The sequence below is a fragment of the Podarcis tiliguerta genome, assembly GCF_965153285.1.
Source record: "Podarcis tiliguerta genome assembly, chromosome: 1".
NCBI lineage: Eukaryota > Metazoa > Chordata > Lepidosauria > Squamata > Lacertidae > Podarcis > Podarcis tiliguerta.
The window spans coordinates 39,049,065-39,076,703 of NC_139534.1; the positions used below are offsets into that span (position 1 = coordinate 39,049,065).

The 27,639-nt window shown below is 39.5% G+C and overlaps 1 protein-coding gene across 3 annotated transcripts in view; it reads left to right on the plus strand.

Moving 5' to 3' along the window:
* The window catches only part of LRP1B (LDL receptor related protein 1B), a 728,211-nt gene that overhangs the window by 515,326 nt on the left and 185,246 nt on the right, over positions 1–27,639 (plus strand). For all 3 annotated transcript variants that reach the window (XM_083404224.1, XM_083404226.1, XM_083404225.1), the window contains 7 exons: positions 3,679–3,822; positions 5,882–6,118; positions 10,983–11,163; positions 17,736–17,955; positions 19,731–19,920; positions 24,849–24,971; positions 25,765–25,905. In XM_083404224.1, the coding sequence (XP_083260350.1) occupies positions 3,679–3,822; positions 5,882–6,118; positions 10,983–11,163; positions 17,736–17,955; positions 19,731–19,920; positions 24,849–24,971; positions 25,765–25,905 (1,236 nt within the window). The remainder of the gene's footprint in view (positions 1–3,678; positions 3,823–5,881; positions 6,119–10,982; positions 11,164–17,735; positions 17,956–19,730; positions 19,921–24,848; positions 24,972–25,764; positions 25,906–27,639) is intronic.

Genomic DNA, 27,639 nt, shown 5'->3' on the forward strand with positions numbered 1-27,639 from the left:
TTTGGTCCTCCAGGATTCCAATAAAATATCTACATTACTCTCAGTTCTACCATTTTGTATTCTGGTACAATATTCTTTTTGTCCTTTTTGTTGCTCAATTTCTTTTCAGCCCCATTCTGTATTTCCTGTAGAGTAACCAACAATGAAAAACCACAGTTAGTGCTTAAAAAGCAATATAGCCCTGTAGATCAGTATCATTCCTTATGAACATGGGTGTCTACTGGTGACCCTGAAATTCACCTGTAACAAAATCATGCCCAGCCCATAACCAAAAATTCCAAAAAACAATCATGGCTTGTCAGTAACAAGTCATGGCTTGTCAAACGTGAAAGAGCCTCCATACAAAAACTGCTTAGGCAAGTCTGCAGAACACTATACTTGATAGTGTTCCCTTTATCTTTATAAATTGTTCGGTATAATGGATTTTTATCTCAAACTACTTCTACAATTTGGGAAACTGCTCTCCCAAGGTTATTAGGTCAGGAACCTGGAAATAAATAGGGTACTAGCTGATGGTAGTGTGTAAAAATGCAGCTGCTCTGGTTTCCAATGCAAAAAAAAAAGGGGGGGGGGAGAATCTTCCTTAATAATTACTGCGCTTGTCTCCTATCCTTTCTAACCTGAGGCCTGAATCAGTGATAACACTTATTATAACTATATAATTCTGAGATTTAGCTATAATGTGTTTGTCTTTTAACAAATAATACTTTGTTTATATTATGTCTGTATTATGGTGACTGAGCCTGAACGAAACTGGGGGAAAGATATTTCCTGACAACAGTTTCCACTCTAGATCTTAACCTGATCACATGCTGAGATCTAAAGTGGAAACGGTTGTCATTTGCCTACCTCTTAAGGTGGTGAGATTGGTGGGTATAAAGGAGAGGGCCCTCTCAATGGTGGCCCTGAAGATTATTATCATCTTACCTCCAGATGGCTATTGCACTCCAATCTGTTTGAATGCCCCTGAAGGCCTACTTGTTGCAGGTGGCCTTCCCATATCTGACAGCTATATAGGCTGAGATGCATTTATTTTAATTGCTGTGCTGTAAAGGCAGGATCAAAGGGACACGGGTGGCGCTGTGGTCTAAACTACTGAGCCTCTTGGGTTTGCCAATCGGAAGGTTGGTGGTTCAAATCCACCAGGGTGAGCTCCCGTTGCTCAATCTCAACTCCTGCCCACCTAGCAGTTCGAAAGCACACCAAAAAGTGCAAGTAGATAAATAGGTACCGCTCCCGCAGGAAGGTAAATGGTGTTTCCATGCTCTGCTCTGGTTTTGATGCCCCATTGCACCAGAAACGGCTTAGTCATGCTGGCCACATGACCCAGAAAAACTGTCTGTGAACAAACGCTGACTCCCTCGGCCTGTAAAGCGATATGAGTGCCACAATCCCAGAGTCATCTGCAACTGGACTTAACTGTCAGGGGTCTTTTACCTTTTAAGGGCAGGATCAGCTAACAGGTCCCACTAGTGGAAGATAGCACAATTACTGCAATGAGGCTTTCTCCCCTCTCCTCCCCCTGCACTTGGCTCCCTCAAATTGGCTCTTACGGGGGGGGGGGGGGCAGATAACCCTCAGAAAAGCATAGAGGGGGAGGAGAGGCAGGGTCATATGTATGGTAGACTGAAAAGTTTGTGATGGCAAAATGATTTCTGTGGTGCAATGTGGAACCCCTCACTGAGTTTTATACCCTGAGCTGGGATGTTTCCTCACTACTTATTGCCAGTTTAGGAATTTCGGGATTAGAATTATATTGTGGTTTACATTTTACGGCTAACATGCTTTTTAAAAAATGACGTGAGTGTCCTTTGAACAGTTATATTACAGCGGCACAGTAAAGCTGTCAGCATTAAGTATGGAATCCCTACAATGGCAGAGCTAAAGTGTATTACTCCTCTTATCATATGCCTTTTAAACATTAGCGTTTTGAGTGCCTTTTTCATGAGTCTGGCCAGTGGATCAGGTTCTTATTATGAAAGTAGGATCAGAGAGAGCACAATCAGGTGGTAAGGGATCTGTATTATTTGTCCTGTTCTCGCCTTTAAACATTATAGCAGTGTTGTGGGTTGCAACCATGGGAAAGTAGCTCCTACAGTGTAACATATAAGGGAATCTTAGTTACCAGACACTTTGTACATATGTTTCAACATTGTATTTCTTAACACTCCTTATGCAGGAAGTGATTATTGTTGTTGTTGTTAGTTAAGAAATGGGAGCAATGGGGTCAGTCTTGAATCTCTGGTATAAGATAGGAACAAAGCAAACGAGGGACAACTTTATAGCAGGAGGGATAGGCTTATTATGGTTACAAGAAAGGCCTGCTTGTTCCTTTAAAACAAATGGGAAATGTTTGTACCAGTTCCTCAGAGTGTTAGTGATTACCTTTTGAAGAAGAAAGATAAAGAAATAAGTGGCAGTGCAGTAAATGAAGAGGAAACCTCATTAATATTTACCTTTTTTGTTCTTTAAAAGGGCTGCAAAAGCAGACCGTTAAAGAACAGGGTTTCCAGGTTAATCATCTTAGACTTGCCCCTTTAAAACCGCATTACAAGTAGGCAATACAGCTGGGTCCCCTCAATTGTTACCTGGATCTTCTGGCTGTTGCTCTCCTCTTCCTGCTCTGTGATCTCTATGGAGATCTACTCATTACAAGGCAGGGAGAGGTATTAGAGAAAGAACTGGCGAGTCACTATTTTCCCGGTTTAATCTGGTGATTTGAAAGAACATACAGTGGTACCTCAGGTTAAGAACTTAATTTATTCCAGAGGTCTGTTCTTAACCTGAAACGGTTCTTAACTGGAGGCGTGCTTTCGCTAATGGGGCCTCCCGCTGCTGCTGCTCTGCTGGCACATGATTTCCGTTCTTATCCTGGGGCAAAGTTCTTAACCTGGAGCAACCACTTCCTGGTTAGTGGAGTTTGTAACCCGAGGTACCACTGTATAGCCCATTTCCAGGTTGTATCCTGGTCATCCTAGTATGGAAAGAACCAGCCTTTAAAGAATCAATCAATGAATGTGGTAAGGTTTTACAAGCTATACTAAAATTTGTACTAAAATATGATCAAAGGGAAATGTGGGTTTTAGGAACAGTGGAGATGTACAACATGAACCGTGCACCCATAGTAGTTGCACAACAGTTATGCACAAGATCTGAGTAGCAGTGCTGCATGAGCCAGGGCAAGCAACAACAACAACAACTTATTTATACCCCACCCATCTGGCTGGGTTTCCCCAGCCACTCTGGGCAGCTTCCAACAAAAGATGAAAATTACATTAATTTTCATTTATCCAGCAACACTAAGAGTAGACATGGATCACTGAAGAACAGTAATTAACAATAGCAGCTGAGATCATGCAGTGCACACTTTTCCAAAATGTTATAATTTCCACTGTAATATAATCACGAGTAAAGAATATATATGTGAAGAGTGCTTTAATCCGTAAAGATTATCCTGTGTCCCAGCCAAATAGGTAGTATTTACTGTTTGTGGACTACATGCTGCCTCCCTTTTATTAAACCCTCTTTGCTGCTGGGAGTGTGTATGTGTGTGGTGGGGGGGCAACAAAGACGTGGCATTCAAGTGTGTCTTGTCACCTAAGTTCTCTCTCCACACTGATGCATATGACAGTGATGCTTTAAAAGGATTTCTAACCTGCTGTTTTTCATTTGTTGCAGTCAGGAACCATGCATGTGAACTAGACCCATATGGAATGCCAGGGGGCTGCTCACACATCTGTTTGCTCAGCAGCAGCTACAAAGCCAGGACTTGTCGCTGCAGGATGGGTTTCGTCTTGGGAAGTGATGGCAGGTCATGCAAAAGTATGTTGTTTAAAATCAAACACTTTGCCAGCAGCTAATATTTCAGAGTGGGATTCTGAGTGTTAATTAACATCATCATCAACAGCAGCAGTGCTAACCTTAAGTGATAGTTGATGAAATGTGCTTGGCAATATGCACCTGCCATTTTACCCCCATCCTGTTTTTATTTGCTGGTGTAAGTTTTTTGGCTTGGGTTTGGCTTTGCAGCAGCAGAGGTGAGTAAATTAGTCCTGTGGCAGAATGATAACAGCAATTGAAACATTCTGCTTTATCTAATTATCCTTGTCTCCTACAATATGCTATTGTGATAAGTCTTTGTCTTAATCCTACAAAATCCTTCTCAGGCTGCATTAAGGGCTCTCAGTCATCATTAATTTGTAACAACAACAAAAGTCCTATAACTTATTGATTTACATATGCTAATACATTTGCTGCCTTTATAAACTGGATTTGGTTCGTGCAAATTACATGAAATGTTTGCACTTCCTTTCACTGAAATCATACTGACCCAGGGCTCACGGCAACAGCATTATATTCTCAACATTTTGCTAAGTGGAAACATTCAGGTAGCTTTGTTAGAAGTATTTTCCTCCTCTGAACATTTTTTGTACTGGCTGTAGTCCATAGCATTTGTTGTTCTTTTTACTCATTAAAAGGTTAATATTTCACATTTCCTTCAATAATCTTGAAGGCAGTTCAAAAAAGCAGAAGTTTACCAAATTGATAAAGACAAAGCCCATATAAATGTAGGCAAAAGTTGACAGCTACATACTTAATTTTATCCAAAGGTTTTCCAAATAGCTAAGGTTTGGCTCCTTGTATTTCTGAGTGCTCGCCTTTAAAAAGGTGTGCATTGAGGCAGGTATGCAAATACCTTTGATGAAGACTTCCACAGCCTAAATATTGTCATCAGAAAAAGACCATGCCTGGCTTCCTCACTCGTTGTGCATGAGATGGCAATGAGATACCACCTGAGCAAGTTCCTTAGGTATCCTGATTCCAGACCATTTAGATATTAATGGTCAGAACCAGCACTTTGAAATGAGCCCCAAAGCAAATGAGCAACCAAAGCACTTGAAATGGCATGAGAGTGATATAAACAGAATGTTTATTTATACCCGCCTTGGTCAGCCTGGGTGCCTCTAGATATTTTGGACTACAGCTCAACCTCAGTTCCAACTTTGCACAGATGGCTGTGGTCTAAAAACATCTGGAGGGCACAAGGTTGGCAAAGGCTGCTCTGTGCCAGTTGATCTTCTGAACATTTTTCAATGGCAGCCTCAGGTTGAGCACACTGCAGTAATCCAGCCTGGGACATAGCTTTGTGAAGCGATCTTCAGAACGGCTAAAAGGGAATGGCTTATAAAAGGCAGGAGATGACTAAGTAAGAAATTATTTAAATGCAGGCGTCCAGTCCAGTGTTCTATTTGCTGGACAAAAGTGGCTCTACAAAAACATGCTCACAGTGTTAAGTGGAAGATCTTAAATACTGTATAGTTTATATAGAAGGAGACTTCATAATTCTTTCAAGGCTCCAAGTTACGAAATGGGCCACTATTTAAGAAAGAAACAACATGATTGATATTTGTATGTTATGTTTTTCATTTTGGCAGAATGCATCTGCACAGATATGAACAGTTGAAATTGCAGTCCTTTGCGTTGCACATTTTTGTCTGTTTGCTAAAGTTTACTGTACTGTTATTGGTAATAGATCCTAATGACTTGGAGAATGCCTGCAAGATTATAACAGGCCATTTTACCCTGGCTCTAATGTTATCCTATGGTCGATTCGGTTTTTGAAACGTGTATTGCTACAGAAAAGGCAGTGATTAATTAGATATAACTCAGTCACAGAAGTAATTTGTGTTTTAATTAAGATAATGCAATTAACCAGTCATATTGAGTTTAGATACATTCAGAATATTTGGGAGCTTAATTTTGGGTTTAGATTTGGAGGGGGGGAAACACTAATTGCACCATTTAATTAAACAGTGACAGTATTCAGTGTAAAGAAATTAGGCAGCATTGGTGGTTTATGTTTGTAATCTTTCTTATGCAGGACCAAAGAATGAGTTGTTCCTGTTTTATGGCAAGGGACGCCCGGGAATAATACGGGGAATGGACCTGAATACCAAAGTAGCAGATGAATATATGATCCCCATAGAAAACCTGGTTAATCCTCGAGCTCTGGATTTTCATGCTGAGACCAATTACATATACTTTGCTGACACTACGAGCTTCTTGATTGGACGTCAAAAAATTGATGGCTCTGAGCGGGAGACAATCTTGAAGGATGGTAGGTGGAACTTAGAAGGATTTCGTACAAACATAAAATTTCACCCAAGCATTTGCAAGAACATGGCACCTACTTTGTGTCCATGTTTCTATGCTTTAAATCAGGGTTTCCCAAACTTGGGTCTCTGGCTGTTTTTGGATTACAACTTCCATCATCCCCATCTAGCAGGACCAGTAGTCAGGGATGATGGGAATTGTAGTCCCAAAACCGCTGGAGACCCAAGTTTGGGAAATCCTGCTTTAAATCACTTCATTTCTTCAAGAAGTATTTGTAAGTGGCTTAATATTTTAAATTTTTCTAAGTGGTGTACAACGTGCCTATTTGGGGTTCGTGGCCATATGTAAGGTGTGGTGCCCTGAGTAAAATGTTCCCAGATGATCAAAGTCAGAGATAGGGAACCTTTTTCAGCCCACGGGCCACATTCCAGGGGCCACGTGCAGGACGTGCCAGTGGTGGGAAGAGCCGCAACACTGGGGAGAGCAATGTGTTAGGCCAGTTTCTACATACAGTCAGGCAAGAAGGAGGCAATATCAGAGATCAAGAACACATTCCATGGGGGTGGGGCATTTCAAGGACAATGCAAAGCCAGTGCAGAATATGACCTGAAGGGGCAAGATCTGGCTGGGAAGTGTGGCATAGGGAGAATCCCAAGAGATGGATGATGTTGTCTGCAGGGCTGTATTTGACCCCCAGTCCTAAGTTCTCCATCCCCAGTGCAGTTGATCTTACAGATCTATACAAGGCAGGTATCCTGGTTCTGATCCCTAAATTCACGCTCTATGGCTCTGCATTTTTCTAGATTTAACAAAGTTATCTCCCCTGTGCCAGCAAAGTAATAGAATTGTTTCATAATAAGCCTACAAGAACTGCAAAAACACTATTGCAAAATGCACGGTGCATGTTATGGTCATTAGTGTATCAAATCTTAACCCATCCTGCATGGCCCAAATACCCAGAGAAGGGTTTCCCCCTCCCCCCTCAATACATCAAAGGCATCAAGTGGCACCAAGCTCACAAGGGAGCTTATTTCCAAGAAATCTTTAGTTCAAATTGTGCATACCGAAGAAATGTTGCAGTCAATCATCTAAGCAGCTTCACTCACCAGCAGATTATATCTAAACTCCCATTTCAAAGAAAAGCATTTCAAGCTCTGCTACTTAAGTGACAGTGGAATTAATTCCTTCCTTGCTGATCTCATTTGCTATTCTTCATAGCCCTTGCTGAGCTGACCAGGAGTACAGTAGTGAATACTTTTCTGTGTCTTTATGCTTTTGTTTCATGAAAACTTCATTGCATTTTTCATGGTAATGAGATTTTTCTCAGCTACTATGAAATAATCATTTTCTAATCATGAGACAGATTCTTTATAACACAGTGCTAATCTATGCTTAAGGAAAATTAGAACATTTCAAACTAACTACTAGGTGCACTGATTTCTAATAAGTGCTAGTAGATCTAAATAATCTATTCCCCCCCTCCCCACTACATCATTTTCTTTATATTATGCAGCTGGCAGAATCTTGATACTATTTTTCCTTCTAGTTGGTTGCTGGTGTGACTTGTTTGGAGCAATATTCCCTGCCTCCAAATATTCCTGCCACTTTTTATTTTCTTCTTTCTAGTTCTCTTTCTGCCCAACATCAAAACAAAGAACAAATCTAATTGCAAATGGGATTCTTTTTATTTACAGAATTCCTATATATTAGGCTGCCCTCACTTTTCCTTTCTGATTAAATTCTCTTCTCTTGGTTAAGATAATCTGACGGCATTTGAATGGTCTGAACTATATAAAACAGGGATGAATAATAGGTGAATGGGGTACAAATCTGGACCATTGGTTCCTGTTTTGTATGTTATATTACACAGCATTTGTGTATATGGTCCATCAATATATGGTCTAAGTCAGGGGTGGAGAATGTTTTCTGAGTGGTGGGCCAGATCCTATCTTCTCATCCCTGCCATGCCAAATTTCACACATGAGTGAGGCCATTCACCTGCCAATCACCTAATACTAGTGGCCACTGAGGCCAACTTGGCCAGAAGTGGATCAGGAGAGTCCTTGCATGCATCATCAGAATATGATGAAACCAATTTCCTGTATCCACCCACAGCGCTTCTCTCTTGAGGGGCCTTAGTTTATTGACTAGCCTATTACTGAGGCTGCACAAAAAACTCACCTTGTGCTGGCCTTGTGAGAGCAGAGTTCAAATGAGTGGATAATTCCTCCTACGGAGGGATGCCAACCTTGAACCAGGGCAGAAAGGGGCTTATCCAACCTGGGATTGTCTGAGCCAGCTCCACTGCAGCCACATAATGGCAATTTTAGGATGCTTCAGCAATTTAACTACCAGCCACCTTACATCCTGAGTCCCGACTGCAGTGGTGGCACTGTCATGCCATTAAGCCCACCGCTTTGCCTGCCTCAGATAACAGAAATAATTAAAAGTTGTCTGAGCCTTTATTAGTCCACCTGTATGCCCCCGTGTTGTAAAATAACCTACAATGAAAAAGGAAGGGAAGAGAACAGGTAGAAAAGCCCATTAATTTAGGGGGAACATTCATTATATTTGCTAAGGAAGGTGCTTGTGAGGTGTACTTGTCACAGGCACTGCTTAATGATGCCTACAACATAGCAATACTTCTGTACTTCCTTAGTAAGAGTTGCAATTTTCCAGCAGCTTTGATTATCTGTTTCGTCTGTGGCCTGGGTTAAAATGATCTTAGACTAAAAGAGATCAAATAGAGAACCTGGAAAGGCCATTAGAGGAGGTTGTGTAGCAACAGGGAAGGGAAGACAATGTGTGTGTGTATATAAAGAGTATCCTTAATAGGTTCTTTTTCCAAAGTGAAATTAATTAAGTTTTTCACTTTTGGATTAGAAACTGAGGAGTACAGTCATACCTCGGGATAAATACACTTCAGGTTGAGCGTTTTTGGGTTGTGCTCTGCAGCGACCCAGAAGTAACGGAGCACATTACTTCCGGGTTTTGCCATTCGTGCATGCGCAGATGGTCAAAATGATGTCACGTGCATGCGCGGAAGCGGCAAAACGCGGCACGCGCAGACGCCCTGTCACGTCTTATGTTCTGTTTGGGATGCGAATGGGGCTCTGGAACGGATCCCGTTCGCATCCCGAGGTACCACTGTACTGTTATTTTGAAGTGTACAGAATGAAAGGAGCAGTCATGATTAATGATATGTGTAGGCTGATGCAATTTATGTTTATTGAGAAATAGCTCCAACTAAGTTAAATGGAGTTTACTCCCTAGTAAGTGCACATAGAAGTCTACCCTTAACATTTCACTCATTTTCCATTGGGTGGAAAGTATCATAAGATGGAGAAGAATTTTAGTTTAACACAGGGATTCAAGTTTTGCAGAAATTTTTGATAAAAGTATCTAGTAGATAGGAATGTACAAACATGTCACCATCCATTCTGAAATCCATTCTCAGACCTACTGCTATACCTGCTATATTTAATTACTTGGGGTACTGTCAAGCCTAGTGCCAGTCAGGAAATATATTGGGAGAAGAAGAAGAGTTTGGATTTGATATCCCGCCTTTCACTCCCTTTAAGGGGTCTCAAAGTGGCTAACAATCTCCTTTCCCTTCCTCCCCCACAACAAACACTCTGTGAGGTGAGTGGGGCTGAGAGACTTCAAAGAAGTGTGACTGGCCCAAGGTCACCTGGCAGCTGCATGTGGAGGAGCGGAGGCGCGAACCCGGTTCCCCAGATTACGAGACTACCGCTCTTAACCACTACACCACTGGAAGTGGGGGAATGGAAAGCAAAAACAGAGTATTTTTATTGAAAAAAATAAACATCCTCAAAACCTTTGTTCTAAGGATCTGAAAGGCCTAAGCTGCTTGCAGCCTTATTCATTAAATGCTTATTCTTAATTTCCTTATATTGCGTTTTTGGAACAGATGCCTGCCATGTGACTTTCTGTGCTACTATAGTGTTATCCCAAGGGTTTGCTTAATTCAAAAACTTAGATGTGTGTGTGTGTCACACACAGATGGCGTCCATTGAAAAACTTCAATGTACCTAGAAGGTTTAAAACCTATTTCCTTGATAACAGTTATTAAGAAGAGCTAAGTACGAATCTTCAGTTGCTTTTAGTTAGGTCTTTTCCTTTCCCTACCTTTACAGTGGACCATTACAAATTTTACGAAGAATTTGCCAAAACAATTTAGAAATATTTTCCCTTCCTTTCCTTGATGTCTGCATTATCTTTAGTCTGTTGGCATGCATTCTAATAAACGATCTTGTCCGCATCTTTTGGCTTTACATACTGAATTCATGACATAATGAAATATGTATAATACTCAGTTCCCTCAAAGGGCAGTGCATATATATGTCTCTGTGTGCACTGTATAATTAACAGTGCTATCCTTTGCGTGTGTGCTCATAAGTTGCAGTAAGTCCTATGGAACATAATCCTAGGTAAGTGTGTCTAGAATTGCAGTCTGATTCTGCTTTCTTCCTTTGACTTTATGTAGAAGTGATTATATTCTTCTTTTTGATCAAATATTTATTTCTCTTTTTTGAAGGAGCTCTGCATGGCAGTTAAGCCTCACAACCCAGGTAGTAGCTTCTGTTACTGAATAAGAAGCCAGCAAGCCAACACTCTAGACACTGTACCACACTGGTTTTTTTGCATATTTCGCATATGGATGTTATAACACATTTAGGACTTTTTACAGTGGATCAATTTGTTTTCCTTCCTTCATAGTATGCACTCTTAACTTCTTAATTGCATTTGGATGACTTAAGATAAAGTGAACTAGTTTAAAGCATGACAAATACATAACAACATTAGCAATATATCATGTGTAATATATCTGATGCTTCTTTAAACAGATCTCGATAATGTGGAAGGCATTGCAGTAGACTGGCTTGGAAATAATCTGTTTTGGACAAATGATGGCTACAGGAAAACAATTAATGTTGCCAGATTAGAGAAAGCCTCTCAAAGTCGGAAGATTCTGTTGGAAGGAGACATGTCACACCCAAGAGGAATTGTTGTGGATCCTGTCAATGGGTATGAAAGCTTTTAAAAAATAATTTTAAATAAAATTTAGCCCCTTTTCACCATTAACCTCCCTCCCCCCCAATAATATTTTCCCGCACTGTTAAACTAGATATTTCAGAGGATGTAAGTGAATTGTATACCTAAATGTCCATGGGGATAATGCTTGGGAGTTTGCTGTTTTTGTGACCACCAAAGTTGGGTTCTCCACTGTGATTCACCCACCATTACTCACCTTGTTTGTATCCAGGCAGCATTATCTACTAGTAACTGTACATAAAATATGCACAATTACCAAGAGTGTGGGGAAATGCAGTTTGCTGCTAGGTTAGTTTTCTTCGCTCCAAGCTCAAAACATTGTTAAACATACACGCACATACAAACACACTCTCACTCACTCACTCGATTAATATATAGTTTTGGAATTAAAACTCAGTGGCTAGCTGTGCTCTTTCACTGAAGATCTGACTTAGCATCCTAAATGCTGTGAGTGGGAATGGACTGGGAGGGAATAAAATGGAACTGGAATAAAAATCACTGCCTAGAATGGAACCGGCAGGAAATGGAGTAAAACTGGAGTAGACATCAGCTTCTAGAGCAGAAAGGAGCAGGAGAGTGAGTTGAATTGTTCTTGCGTCCGGGAAAGCAAAAGCCAGAATGTGTACCTTGCACTATGCATGCATTGTATGTATATAATTTGTAAGTGTGAAATGGTAATTGTTTGCAAAAATTGGGCTATTTTAACAGAAGGGAAAGGGAAGAGTCAAATTGATATCAAGGAGCACAATAGGGATTAGAGGAAAAACAGCAGCTATGTGGATTCATCCAATATTGTGATTTTGAAAATATTCCAACCCTACCAACAGGGAGATTGAGCAATATGGTAACATTAAAAATCCCTTTTGAAAAGTAAGACCAAATTGGTGAAGAACAATTCTACATTACTATTTACTTGTTTATATTATTTTATCTCAAATACAGATTAAGAGCCAATTTGGCAAAGTTCACAGATGGATTCAAAAACAGTCAAATACTGAAACCTTTTAGATTGTTACAATAATAGAAGATTGCCTAGTAGCTATTTACTCACACTGAAGACTTCATCTCAAACACAAAACTCAGCACTTCCTGGACAGTCTCTTCCAGTCTGTGTGGACAATACTGAGCTAGATAGATTAATGGTCACATTCAATATAAGGCTGCTTTATATGTTCATATGTTATAATATCCTGTTTTTTCAATAGTCCCTCTAAGAATTTGAATTTAAATAGTGATTTTATAATCTTAAACTGGTCCACAAACCCCATGCTTCCATCTACTTAAAGACACAACTTTAGTATTAGCCTTCCTAGTATGCAACAGTGTTCATTGAACTCTGTCAGCAAGATAGCTAACTCTTGACAACTGACATCGTCTTTTTAAATTGCATAAATATTGAGTTGAACTACCAATGGAATCACAGCACCTTTTGCCCCACTACAAGGTGACTTTGCCAGCACCTAGTTTCAACTCAATTTTTATGCAATTTAAAAGAGGATGTCAGTTGTCAAAGACCAGGTGGAGTGAAGCTTTTAATAGGGGCTGACATACACTGAGAGATTTGACCACTATATGTTTGGACTGAATAGTTTTGGAAAAACCTGACATGGGAGACAGGTAGCAAAGAAATCTAATATCACCCTCTGAATGTATGAATCACCCTATGAAGTGATTGGAGAAGATTAGCTCAGGTAATACCTTGGGGTGAGAAAATCAACCCCAAAGCTTAAATGAAGCCAACCTTGCAAACAAGAAACAATCACCATCACCATTTTAATAATAATAATAATAATAATAATAATAATAATAATAATACTAATAATAATAATTTTATTTATATCCCACCCTCCCCAGCCAAAGCCAAGCTCAGAGCAGCTAACAACAGTAAAAATAGCACATTTTATAAAATCAGTCATTCAATTAAAATACATTCTAAAATCAATTCAGAATCAAATTAATGGCAACCATTGGGCTAGAGTTCTATGAGGATATAGGAAAATAGGATATAGGAAATAGGAAATGCCATATACAGTGGTGCCTCGCAAGACGAAAAGAATCCGTTCCGCGAGTCTCTTCGTCTAGCGGTTTTTTCGTCTTGCGAAGCAACCCTATTAGTGGATTAGCGCTATTAGCGGTTTAGTGGCTATTCGCGGCTATTAAAGGCTTAAGGGATTAGCGGATTAGCTGCTAAAAGGCTATTAGCAGCTTAGTGCCTTAGAAAAAGGGAGTGGGGAGCGAAAAAAAATCACAAGAATCGCAAGACATTTTCGTCTTGCGAAGCAAGCCCATAGAGAAATTCGTCCTGCGAAGCGCATTGAAAACCGGAAAACCCTTTCGTCTAGTGGGTTTTCCATCTTGCGAGGCATTCGTCTTGCGGGGCACCACTGTATTTAAACCGAAGACGTGCACATAATTAGCCATTCAAATGGTGTGCGTGCACCATACCTTGTGATTAATTTTGTGGGGTGGGGCTTACTTGTGCTGCCCCCCCATTTTATTTAAGTTGGCACCCCTGTGAAATAAAACAGGTTAGGGAACCTGGTTTCTTCTGAATCTGGTTTGGACATAATGGGGAACTATAGCTAATTGAAGAGTCAGTATTTAGGTTTAGGTCTGCCATGCTACAGAAGGCTGAAGGTGCAGAGATATACAGCTGAAATTGTGCTGAGTTTTCTGCCCATCTCTTCTGCAGCTGTAGAAAAGCCTTGGGAGCAGAGAAACACAGCATTTGGCTGCAGCAAGTTTTCTCGGTGCAAGTCTACAGCAGAGAAATTTGCCCAGGGGAAATCAGGCCAGAGCATTCATCTGACAGTGTGCAAATAACTGATCCCCACCCCACCCCTACACAAAGTGGTGTGATAGTAATTTAGAGAACTGAGAAATGATAGATACGTTAAGAAGTTATGAGTTTCATGTTAATCAGAATGCTCTTTGCTCTGCTTTGTCAGCTTGGGGCACAGGAGACAGCAGGCAGTAGTGAACATGTACTCAAAGAACAGTTCATTTCAAAATTAATGGATCATGGTCTCAAGTGAATGTACTTTATAAAACAGCCTTCCTTGCTGCTTCCACTAGTTTCAAGATAGTTATAGTAATATTCTTATTAAGCAATTCTTTTAAAAGATCAGAAACTAGTATATTATAAGCTGCAATATGCATTTTAAAAACCTTACAAAATAATGTTGCAGGACAGCAAGTCACTTTCTATACTATTCATTATTCAAGTTCACCAGATTTTTTAAGATAGTGGGTGAGTTAGATAGTGTAGAGCAAATGAACCTTCATGCTATTCTAGAACCAAAGTGAACCAGAATATAACCAAATAATGAACTATATACCAACTAGTCTATAGAGATGGAAGACATTCCTGCTATGAGATGATGCTTCCTATTGGAGGTTTCAAGCAGGTCTTCCCAGGGTAGGATTGCCATATTTCAAAAGGTAAAAACCAGGACACCAATTCAAACCTCTTTGGCTACGGGGGGGGGGGGGGACCTTTATCCAGGGCAAAGATGTCAAGATGGGCCTCAATGGTCTGAAATTGAAAATGGTTTACCTTGAGCAGGATCCTGACTCTGGAGGACCAGGGATGCCATCTTCATTCTGGTTTGATCAATTTGGCCAAATCTTATGTCAGTAGACAGGGAGGTTTGTGATACTACATGCTGATGTCAGAGGTATCTAAACCTCTGAGTTCGGCAAACCTTTCAGTGTCATCTTCTCAGCCTGAAGACAGAACATCTGAAAGAGTGGACTTGTTGAGCCAAATAACAGTGAAAGAGGCATAGTGGCAGCTGAACCCTATGGTGTTCTACTTTTTGATGTGCTAGCTGGGTCGACCAGTGACAGCCCTGTTTGCTTCAGTAGAAAATGTTCAGCTAAGCACCTTCAATTCACACTTTTTGTCTCTGGATGCACTGGAAACAGAGTGGCATCTGGGATCACTTTATGCATTTCTGGCTTCAGTTTGATTCAGAGAACTGTGCAGAAAGTCCATCAAGTCCAAACAGAGGTGACTCTGGTGGCCTGGGGGGCTTGGTTCCCAAATCTAGTCAGTTTGATGGTGCAGGCTCCCTGTTCAGGAGGATCTTCTCCTTCAGGAACCAGTGGTCCATACTCAGTGGGGATGATTCCTCTGCCTGGAGAGGAGGCAAAAGCCTTGAGAGGACTCTGCCTCCCCATAGGAGGAATGCCTTTCATCCAGATCATTAAACAGAAATTCATGGTAAGGCTAATTCCCATTTTTCCAGGGTTTGCACCTTTACATAGTACTTGATTGAACACAAGCTATTCCTCAAGAAGCTTATATTGACTTAAACTACATAGAAGAAATGTGAGCTGAACCTGTATCAAATTGACACTGGCAATTGTGTTTATGAAATGTTCCAGTTCATGGGTTGCAGTCTTCTAGATTTGTAGCATAATACTAAGCTTATATAGTTCAGAAAGGGAATGTTTGGAAAAAAGTGTGTTGTGACACACATTTACTAAACTATTCTAGTTAAGCAGAGTTCTGATCTATGTATTTGAGCATCCTATGTCTGACAGCAGCCAGTTCCCTCATTTGTATTTTTTAAAATAACATGTGGTTATTTTTTTATAGAAAGGAATATTAGTTACTGCATTATAATTCTCTTTGTGCTTCAGATAAATATTGTTGAAGCTATGCCTGTATTTTAATTAATTCCAGATGTGAGCATTAATGCCACTTGGGTTGAGCCTGGCTTGGGACGTGACTGGTGGTAACTGTAAAACAAAGAGGACTATTTTTAAGCAATGGCCTTTTAACAAGTCAAATAAATGTTTGCAAGTGCTATTGATTCATTGTAGTGTTGAGAAGAGCAAAGAGTATATTGATCTGGTTATTTACTTCAATTCAAGATAGCTGACATAAAGATTTTACTAAAGGTGCCTTCAGATGAGCACAAGTAGATGAGTGCCTCCAGACTGTCACTGTTGGGGGGATTCAAGAGCATACCAGGAATTCAAGTTTGTGCAATTAAAGTGGATGGAAGTGTTACATTATCAGTGCACAACAAATTCTCTCTTTTAAAAAAAAAAAAAGATTTGTTGCTGTTAGGAAAGTAATGGGGGAAAGAGTGTGGAATGAATGATTAAATGGAGAAACACGTAAACATCCCACAAGCAAATCAGGATGAATCATCATTGCAATACAACTGACCCATAAACAAATCAGAATGGATGTTCAATAGTCTGACCATCAATTGCTGAAGCTGTCTTTCAACATGTTTGGCATCAAACTTACACACAGACACACAGCTGCATCAGAATTTATGAAACATGCATGTTGGACACTGCCTCAATTCTGTAATAAGACCAAATAATATCTGGTGCCAATTTGAAATAGAATTCAGAAATCTAGACTGCTAAACTTTGCTTTTATCTGTACTGTCATCATGCTGTATACCAGCAGCAACTTATTCCTTGATGAATTTGTCTTAGAATTCTGTAGCCACTGATATTTTCCCTGGCTATAAATAGTTAAAAACCTGTTGCTTTCCATGTGTGTCTTTCTTAAGATATAGCCTTTTCTTTTTATTTTTTAACAAACCAAACCTTCAAGAGTCTCCCTCCAAAATATCATGTTGTGGGTCCTATCCTTCCAAACAGCTTTAAAGTTATTGAGCCTTTGTGGGACCTGAACTTTAGACAGCTGCTTCAGCTTCCACAGCACCCCTCCCTCCTTTCTATGTTTTTGAGGCTTAATTTGGCCAAAATATTAAACTTAGTTGGATATAATTACAAAATACATCCCTATATGTCTTTAATATTTTGTGCTAATTCAACCCCTCTTTTCAGTGGATTTACTTAGAGAACGACTTACAGGGTATAGGGTATCCTAAACATTTTATTTCAAAATACAGCCCTGTAAGTCGTATTCAATACATTGAAACTGGACTTAAGTCAATGTATTTCAGTGGGTCTACTGTATCTTAATTGCATATCACCCATAGTGTAGAGTGTTTACTTCTGATTATAACATAGTAATTTTTGTATAATAAAAAGGGAGATGATTCACAATCTTTTATGGAAACAAACAATTTTAATGGGAGTGCTGAGGAGTATTCCCGGTTGCAGAACTACTTTATACCTAGTCATTAAATTTCCACAAACTGGGAAAATGGTTAAATTAGTTTGTATTAGAAATACATATTCTCCAATCATCACATAATTCTTTCCTTTATGATAAAGTCAGTTTGCCAGTTAAGAGAGATTTCCTAAGCCAAGTGTGATTATGTAAAGTTTGAAGCAGCTCATTAGCACAGCATCAACTTTCCATGTCAATCAATTCAGTTTTGTAATCATATAATTGATTATATTCTCTCAGGTCACATAGGAGTAGCTTTTCTCCCCCCGCCCCCCTTGGTGGATTACCTCTGTTACTCATTTATTGCTCTTGACAGGAAGAAAGAAAGCATTAAGAAGGCTTAAAGTAGAAACCCAGTGGAGCTACTGCATCTCTGTGGAAGGCATTCTGCAATTTGGTTCAAATAATAAATGGATGCTTATTTATCATTTCATAGCTGGATGTATTGGACAGACTGGGAAGAAGATGAAATAGACGATAGCGTGGGACGAATTGAGAAGGCATGGATGGATGGCTACCACCGACAGATTTTTGTTACATCAAGGATGTTGTGGCCAAATGGATTAACTCTGGACTATCAAAACAACATATTGTACTGGTGTGATGCCTATTATGATCACATTGAAAGAGTATTTTTGAATGGAACTGACAGAAAGGTGAAAGAAATGTGATGCTGTGTTGCCCTCAAGCTTTCATTTCACTGAATTTTATTGCAACTTTAAATTTTGGGTTTATTTATTTTTTTAATTACTTTCCTTCTAAGGCTGATCTATGTACGGGGTGGGGTGGGGGGCGTTTCCAGCATAAGGATGACTGCGGCATCCTGCCGCAGGGTGCAGCCCATATGTTATTTATTTTCTTTAGAAGAAGCAGAACACAAAGAGACTTTGTTATCTAATAATCCTGTGTTAATGTAGAGTTGTTTTCTGTACATGGTGATGCAGTACAAAGGTCCACATTAAAGCTAATGGAAGTGCTTTCTCTGACCATCTTAATTGGTTGGCACAGCCAACTACATAAATACTTTTTGTAGCACATACTGCTTCTCTGACATTGACCTAGTAGAGTTCACACTTCCATTGTAGCTTATATAGTAGAGTCCATTGTTTTGAACCTAGAAGATAGTGTGGTTGTGTCTGCCTCTCCTAGAACCAGAGAACCATGTTTGCCACCTTGATCTCCTTGAAGGCAAAGTAGGATATGTAAAAATAAATGAATAACATTCTAAAAATATGCCTAAACCAGCGAGCTGTACACATAGGGTTAATGTAGTGATTATTCAGCAATGTTTGTGCATTAGGCAGAATCACAGAACCATCAACAGTCAGACAAAACTGCTCCGGTATCCTAACATTTTTAATGTGAAGTGTGAACAGTCCTGTCAGTGCTTGGCTCCTTGCATTTAATTTCTTCCCAGTTCTGTGGGTAGGATGAAGATTCCAGTTAATTACACAGACATTCTAGAGGACTTTCTGCAAAGGGGGGGAAACCTAAATTGTCTTTTGCTAAAGATTTCTGCAGCTTTCAGTCTGTTCCATCACCAGTGCAAAAAAAGTGTTTCCAGTTGATCAATGAGCACAATTTCTATCCTGATTGCACCCTCAGGTGAAATTGAGAATAAACAGAGAAGTCAGTACACCAATAACAATCTTAAGACAGCTAAATAGCTCTTTTGGGCTATTCCCTAGCTAAGAATGTTCTTAAGATTGTTTTAATTTTTATGGAGAATCTTCACACAAATAGTTAATGCAGCACAAAGGAACAATTCCTCCAATACTAGTTCAAAGCTAGTGAATATTACCCACATCAATCCTAGTATTTATGACTATGTGGCTTATTTTATTTATTTAAAACACATATAAACTGCTTAACTTTTTTTTTTTAAATCCCTAAGTGGTTCACAACATTAAAAACCTTAAACGATAACATTAAAACAAAGGTGCAACATAAAACCAGTAAAACAGTAGTATAAAACTGCATTAAAAACAAATTAAAACAGGAACAGAATATCAGGGAGTTTATAAGACATCTGAAGAAACTGATGGTTGCCGCTTCACATATAGTAGAAGGAATGGCATTCCAAAGTATTGGGTCAATACCAGGAAATGCCCTTTTTATCAATACCCTGTGACATTGTGTAAGACGCGGTACCACAACAGAATTTCCCGAGATGATCTAAGACATCTTTCAGGTCCATGTGAGGCAGCTGGTATTTTAAGTAACATGGCCCTGGGGTGTTCAGGGGATTTGTGTGCTAACAAGACCTTGAACATGGCCTGTTACTGACCAGCTTGTCTATGCTTGGACAAAATTGTTCAAATTCTGTCTCTGTCTTCCCTCCTCCCCTTGTCTGTTTTAAGGTGGAATTATAAAGCTTTTTACTGGTGCAGTGAATTTTAACATCTCTTTAACTAACGTTGATTAATTGTAGGTGGTCTACAGTGGAAAAGAATTAAACCATCCATTTGGACTGTCACACCATAGGAATTATATTTTCTGGACAGATTATATGAATGGCTCTATTTTCCAACTGGATTTGATGACTAGAAACGTGACACTTCTAAGAAGTGAGAGATCACCTCTCTTTGGGCTTCAGATTTATGATCCCCACAAGCAGCAAGGTACTGAGAACAATATTTTCTGTATTTACACTGAGCAGCGCTTTAACATTAATTACAGAAAGGCTACCCTTTTACCACATTGCCTCAATCTTTGTCATTAATTTGTGAGACATTCCAGCAAACGTTAGCTACAACTAACTACCATTAAAATAAATATGACTTAAGTTAGTCATAAATATGATGCATTGAAATAAATTGCAAATGGCTTGCTGGATTATGTCTGTGGATCATGTAGTTGTTACTATTAACTATTTCTTCTATTATTAATCCAACAATTCTTTGATCCAGTCAACATAGTAAAGGTAAGGGTAAAGGAACCCCTGACCATTAGGTCTAGTCGCGAGCACTCATCTCGCTTTACTGGCCGAGGGAGCCGGCGTACAGGTCATGTGGCCAGCATGTCTGAGCCACTTCTGGCGAACCAAAGCAGTGCATGGAAATGCCGTTTACCTTCCCCCTGGAGCGGTACCTATTTATCTACTTGCACTTTGATGTGCTTTTGAACTGCTACGTTGGGAGGAGCAAGGACCGAACAATGGGAGCTCACCCTGTTGCGGGGATTCGAACCGCTGACCTTCTGATCGGCAAGCCCTAGGTTCTGTGGTTTAACCCACAGCGCCACTCACGTCAACAAATATCATACATCAAACATCAGAGCTATTATTAACTGGAGGAGATACTCCATTAATTATAGATATTGAGATTTGTTAGGTTTTTGCTCTGACCTTCTCAAAAATATTATTGGATGTTGAACAAATCCTATTGTGGTTTTGATCTAAATATCTTTCTGTGAAGTTTTTAAGGTCTGCAAATATTTAGTTAAAAGATCTGAAGTTATGTTCATTTGCTTTGATAACCTTTTCATGGCTTTGAAGATGTAAGATCTAGCCATTCTTCTATGTAATTTTAAGTCTGATGACCGATAACACTTCCAGTTCTTTTCCTGTGTAGCAAAAAGTTCAAGGTTAAATTTGAATATGATCAATTTGCTTTGAAAGAGAGAACACTAGAAATTCATAGAAACCTCCATAAAATTATTTTTATTCTCCCCCCTCGGTGGGAGGAGGGCAACTAGTGTTTGGATTAAGTCTAATCCCCCCAGTTAGGTAGGCAGACTGAAAACAATAAACGAGGGGGTCTTTCTCTCAATCCAGAGATGATTTCCTTATTTTGAGGAGGTAGACTCTGCATGGATTCTGCAACTGTGAGTTTGTCAAAATAAACAAATATCACAGAGAAGAGAGTTATAGTGAAAGTCAGAGAGAGAGAGAGAGAGAGAGAGAGAGATGGAACTCAGGAACAGAAGGTAGACTGTGCTATCTGCCCAGATTAAGCTCACAAAAATCAAGCATGGATATTAGGAATGGTACATCTGATCACTTGGAGATTGAGCAGGATATCCTTATGCCATCTCTTCCTCCTTTCCCTTCAGTACCCCAAAGTCCAGATGCTTACTTTAGGATTGGGCATGGGAAGGTGAGGGAAGAGACAGCAGGTCTTCCCCAGATCTTGCTCAAATACAGCTGTAACACATGGCTAATAAGTATGGTAAATGTATTATTAGTAGTAGTCATAACCCAAAATTTACAAATCATAAACATCATTATATAATGTATGTATAAGTCCATAAACAAGAAATAGTCAACGTAATGAATTGCTGCCAGGGAACACCACGACCCCAGATCCTGGCAGTGTGTGTTTTCCTGCTAGTGGACTACCATGTCTAGAATCCCTGGCAGCAAACTGACACTCCACACATCATTTCTGCGGTTGTAATGGCTTCTGAGACCTTTCCTGCCTTGTCCATGGCAGTAAAAGGTGTTCTGCTGCGTTTGGGCAGTGCCTTTTGCTTCCATTGCAGCCCATCAATGCCAACAGTGCTGGCCTCGTCTGGGAAGTTCACATCTCTCTGCCACCAGGTAGACTGGAGTAGGTATCCTAGCCAAAGCTTCCCCCAGGATGAAAGGTCCCAAAGTCATTGCCTTGGTCATTAAATGCCTATGAAATTGGAAGTACTGAGATTATATTATATTAGTAAGCATGCAAGATGTGAGTGCAAACAGCATATATCTGAAGCAGTTGATGCAGCAACATCACTTAGCTGACCTCCTGTCACACTGGCATACTGGGAAGGCCAACATCTGTTTAAAACATTCTCTCTCTCTTGCAAAATATTGTTATTAGTTGCGGCAGGGTAGGCTGTATATACCAAGACCCTGCTAATACCTGGATCCAGCAAGTGTTAAAATATAAGTAATGGGCCATTAAGTGAACAAAGGATGTTTTGGAATACTTTTATGAATCTGAAAAAGTTTTTAGTTGCTGGACTCATTATAACTCTGTGCTAGTTAGTCTTTCAGCTTCGTGCAGCTGCTGTTAGTTAGTTATCAATTCATATACCGTTCTGTAGCAAAAGATCCCAGGGGAATGTACAACATTGAGAACACATTTAATGGAGCACAATAATAAAAAGCCTAATAATAGTCAGTAGTATAATAAAATAATCATAATTTATTAGGTTTTATAGTTTATTTTATTTGGTCTTCATCTTTCTGGATTTCATTGTGTGTGTTTTATTTTTATTTTTTAACACAGAGAACATTTGTTCAGAAACCCACAAAATACATAAATCCAAAAATAAATAATAAGACATTGTGGCAGTCCTGGAAGGGCCCTGGGTATGGGAAATAACCAGCTGCTTGAATATTGGTAGCTTGTGTTCCTTTATACTACCCAGAATGTATGTGGCGGGGGAGATTTCTCACCTTTCAAGAGAGATTTCACCTCAGGCTCTCTTTTAGCTGTGCCACTAGCTAAAATTGTAATGTACAATTGTGATGTACAATTCTAGCTGGTCTCAAAGACACAGAGAAGCATCACATGGTAATTGATTTGCTATTTGGTAATGGTATAGGGATCTGTTTTGATGAAGAATAATAAAGTCTTCATGCACATTCAGTCTGGTTTCCACAGAATCCAAATTGATTCTTTCCATTTACTTTAATGGAAGTAGGATATAAGCCTATGTCGCTAGTTAAGCTTATATAAACTGCTTGTTAAAAATCCATCTACGGACTAATCAATAATCCCCACTTTTATATCTCCTCTAAGACTTGTAGTAGTAGTTACATGGCTCAATAAACCGAGTGTTGATTTGGATTTAAAATGTATGTATCCAACATTCAGGTTCTAAACAATCACAACACAAACACACATAAATTTGATGCCACCTATGAACAGTCTTGAAAAATGGACCCTACATGCCTCTTGTCAGCTTACATTTACAAACCAGTTAACAGCTTTTTAAGGCTGTACTGAGGATAACTTGAAGGATGTGTCACATATGAGTTATTTGAGTAACCTTCCAAGTTTTATTTTACTTTAATGGGTTTTCTTGTTAACTAAAATGCAGTTGTGAAATACTTTTCCTTGTTAGTATTGTTGAATGAATCACTTTCAGGATCCCAGACACACACATAAACACACATATACATATATATGTTGTCTTAACTAAATATAAGACAACGTCTATGCTGTTTGCCTAAGAACTATTATCTAGTTACTGATATTCTTTATGATTCTAAGGCCATGTAATAAAGTTTAATGCTATATGGAGCCTGTATTTCAACAGTGGTAGTCTGTGATGCATGGAACAATCTAAGCCAGGTCTTATTGACACACAGCTTAAAAGCTGAATGATATTACAGAGCTTATAAATACCTGAGGCCTCTCTAGTTGTGTGGTCTGTGGTATTAATCAGAAAAGATTTTAAGTTTCAAAATGATGAAATGGTATTTCGGTCACATCCACTATCTGGTTAAGTAGGTGATGAAGATGTTCAAAATCCTCTGAGATGTCATGTTAGGCTTATTGAAAGTCCCTTGAAAAGCCTGAAATTGTTTGCCTCAAAAAGACTCTCCAATTTGCTCTAAATTTTGTTTTACGTGGAATTGGAGATGACCTAAGTTTGTGTAAATGTCTAAGGATTTTTTCTAGTTGTGGCAAAACCAACTGCAGTTCTTTCTTTCTCAGATGTTTTGCAAGAGCTAAAACCTTAACATCCACTTCCAATATAGCTTCAGGCAAAATTCAGCAGTAACACTAGTCAATAATAATAATCAGTGCCCTCGTCTTATATTATTGTTCTGTAGCTTGACATGCATTTTTGTTGTTTTACAACTTTTCAACTGACACCAGTTGCTTTCAGTACAACCCTATATATCTGTCTACTCAGAGATAAGCCACATTGTGTTTGATGGGGCTTACTCCCAGGTAAGTGCTATAGGATTGTAACCTTAAGCTGCACTATGCATTTTAAAACAATCAAAAAGCCAGTTCCAGTCTTTCTGACCCACTTTTTCAATATTCTGTCACTCTGCTGTAAGGGGGAAACTGAACCCAGAATGCTTGTCCTATATGGAATAGATGGTTGTAAGGAATTCCTCTTGGCGAAAATGAATTGAGTGTATGAGGGGGAAAGCTACTCCGATACCCCTGCCTGACCATCACTGACACAGTATACTACCAAAATATTTTTACTATATCAACCCCTCCTTCCCTTGGCATGCCAGTCTTCTCAAGCACCAGCATTTTGCCAGTTTTTAAATTCCCCAGTAACCTTAAATGCACACCACCAGCACTGCGTCACATATGTTACCTCAGTTACGATAAAGCTGGAAGGGTGGCTTGAAACAAATAAGTTCATTCTAGTGTGTAGTGTTTCATTGTAGTCCTATACTTTTAAAAGTAAGAGATAAGGCTGTGACCAAATTAGATCATGTTGTACCTGCTGTACCTGCAGGAAACCACATTGATCAAAGCAGTGTGTCTGCTAGATAAAGGCAATTTTCTTCATGGTCTCTGTATATTATACTCTTATAACATGTTGTTTATTTGTCATTAAGGTTGCTTTTTTTATTTTATTTCAGGCGACAACGCGTGCCGTGTTAACAATGGAGGCTGCAGCACTCTCTGTTTAGCTGTTCCCGGAGGCAGAGTGTGTGCTTGCGCTGATAACCAGCATTTGGAGGGAAACAGTACAAGATGCACAAGTATGATCTTCCTAGAGAGTATCTGAGTTTATACTAATGTTGCAGGGAGAAAAAATGAAGCCTGTGAATGTCTGTAAAACTGCAAATGTCTAAGTGTAGGAGATTATGCTTTTTCACCAGCAGAACAGAAAAACACAGAGGTGTTTTTTTTACTGAACACAGTGTTCAGTATTCTAAGGATTTCCCTTCAATGCTTGGGGCTTTAAAGGTAGTCTTGGGGTTGTTTTAAACCTAGACTGAAATGACTCCCCTCCTTACATTTTCAGCTTGAAGGCTGCATTCCCTTCTGGGCAACCTTTTGAGGTGGGTCAGAGGTAGAAGTGGACAGAGTAAGAAATATAAATGTTCCCCTTGTTGTAGGCAAACACACTCACGGACGGTGTGAATCAGGGCTGGTGATCGGTGTGTCCTGAGAAGAGGGAATATGCCTAGGGAGAGGTATGCCTTGAAGAGAGTCCCAAGAGCCAGATGGAGCGGCTCAGAGGGACACATCCAGCTCCTGCACCTGAGGCTCCCCATCCCCGCTTTAGCACTTAAGGAAATGGGGTGCTGTTATTATAGTGAAGGTTTGCACTACAATGATGCAGGAGCATCCTAAACCATTGATTAATATTGGAGTGGGAGCCAAAATGTAGACTGAATCCTAAGCACTTTCTTACAGAAAACTCCAGATGGGATTGTCATTTTATGAATATATCATAATGAGAGCTGAAGGCTATGAAGTAGAAAGAATAATTAATGCTTGTGTATGGGCAGCTAATACTGCATATTCTTTATACATTTGTACCCTTAGTTAATTCTGGAGAAGTGCTACCCAAGTTATGCAAACCTGGAGAGTTTCAATGTCAGAACAGGCGCTGTATCCAAGACCGCTGGCGCTGTGATGGGGATGATGATTGCCTTGATGGCTCTGATGAGCATTCAGAGATTTGCTGTATGTATCTGTGCAAAGTGTGGTCTGTGCTTTTCTCATAAAAAAAAAAAAAATGTAATGAGAGTGTTAATCTGTGCAAATATGTAAGTGTCTGAGGGGAATGGAAATGAAGCTGCCATAGCTGACTAATCATTTAGATATATATTTCATTCATTTTTTTCTTGGTCTGCATTTGTAGGGAATAGGAACTCTAAAGCATACTGGGAGGACCCTTCTTCATAACACTGATCATGCTAATGATCCTCACACCCTCTAATGTGTCTGCTTTTGCTCCTCGCGTGCTACTGACCCTTGCCCTTGCATGGTGGTTGGGCCAGGAGGTAAACTTTTCTGGAAAAACTGAGGGAAATCAATTTAAATGCCCAGAAGCCAGAATTACTGTGCAGAAGGTTGCTAAACACTTCATTGCTTCTTGGCAATGGTATCTTGAAGAGTGTCCAAGAAAACAGACATAAGTTTGGAACAAGATGCTGTACAGCTTTTGCTCCCTCAATATATTGTAAAGGAGACATATGGGAACTGAAATGCAGGCAAAAGTGTGATGTCTTAAATGTTTGCCACTACTTTACTACTAAAAGCCATTGTAAGGATGAGAAATGCTTATTGTGACTGGAGGCAACAGCATGTCAGCAATAATTTGCAGCATCCCTATTTCTATGCGAATCTTAAAATGCTTCTCAAATGTTCTAGTTTATATTGTTGTTATCATTGTTGTAGTTGTTATAGTTATATATGTTTTATTACTTGCCCTTCACCCTAAGGTCCCAGAGTAGGTTGCAACAATTTAAATACATCATTCAAAACAACTTTTGGAACTTCTGGTTACAAAAAATAATCATAAAGGATATGGTGGGTCCTGAAAATACATATTGCAGGTGTCAAAGGCCACATGCACTAAGTGGTGCAATCCCATGCCATTATGGGTAGGGCTAACATGCATGTAAGCAGAAACATGGGTGGGGCCATTTGGGTGAGGAAGACGCAACACAATTGGGTCTACCTCTACCCAGTTGTTAAAAATGTCCCAGGGCATGGTCTGAGGATCCATAATGCAGATATATTTCAAAAGCTAAATAAAGATTAGACCTGATCAGTGTCTGTATGGAAGATACTGCCTTGGAACACCATATACTCTAGCTTGAGTTCCATGATGGAAGAAAAATGAAATAGAAATGTACTAAAATAAATAAATTCGCACATACCATGAGGGGATTGTGCCAAGGAGAAGTTGTTTCCATATCTTGAGGAAAGAGTTATGTTCCTGTGGGAGAGAACGGGGTCATAGACTGCAGCATGGCAATTTGTCATAGGCAGGAATGCTGGAGAAATTCTGTCTTTGCAGATTCCAGAACAAAGTGGTCTGATCTTTGGGGAGTGAAGTGCAGATCGGAACTGAATTACCCATCACCATTCACAGTTCCATGTGCCCCAATGCAATTCTCAGCTCCAAAATTCATCAAAATGTTTTAAAAATCCGTATTTGGATATAAAATTTAGATTTTTTTGTGTGTACAGAGATGAGTGAGCATATGAGAAAGTTACCCGTAATCAAAGGACCTGGCTGCTATCGCCTTAGGGAAGTGTGATCAGTATGGTATCATTTTAAAAAAGATAAAGGCCTATATTGGGAGCTATTTATGTGCCTTTTCAGGTTTGAAAAATGCATACATGCTTAAATAATTCTTGTTTCTTTCTTTTGAACAGATGAATTTTTTAACACTTTTTTGATCTCTG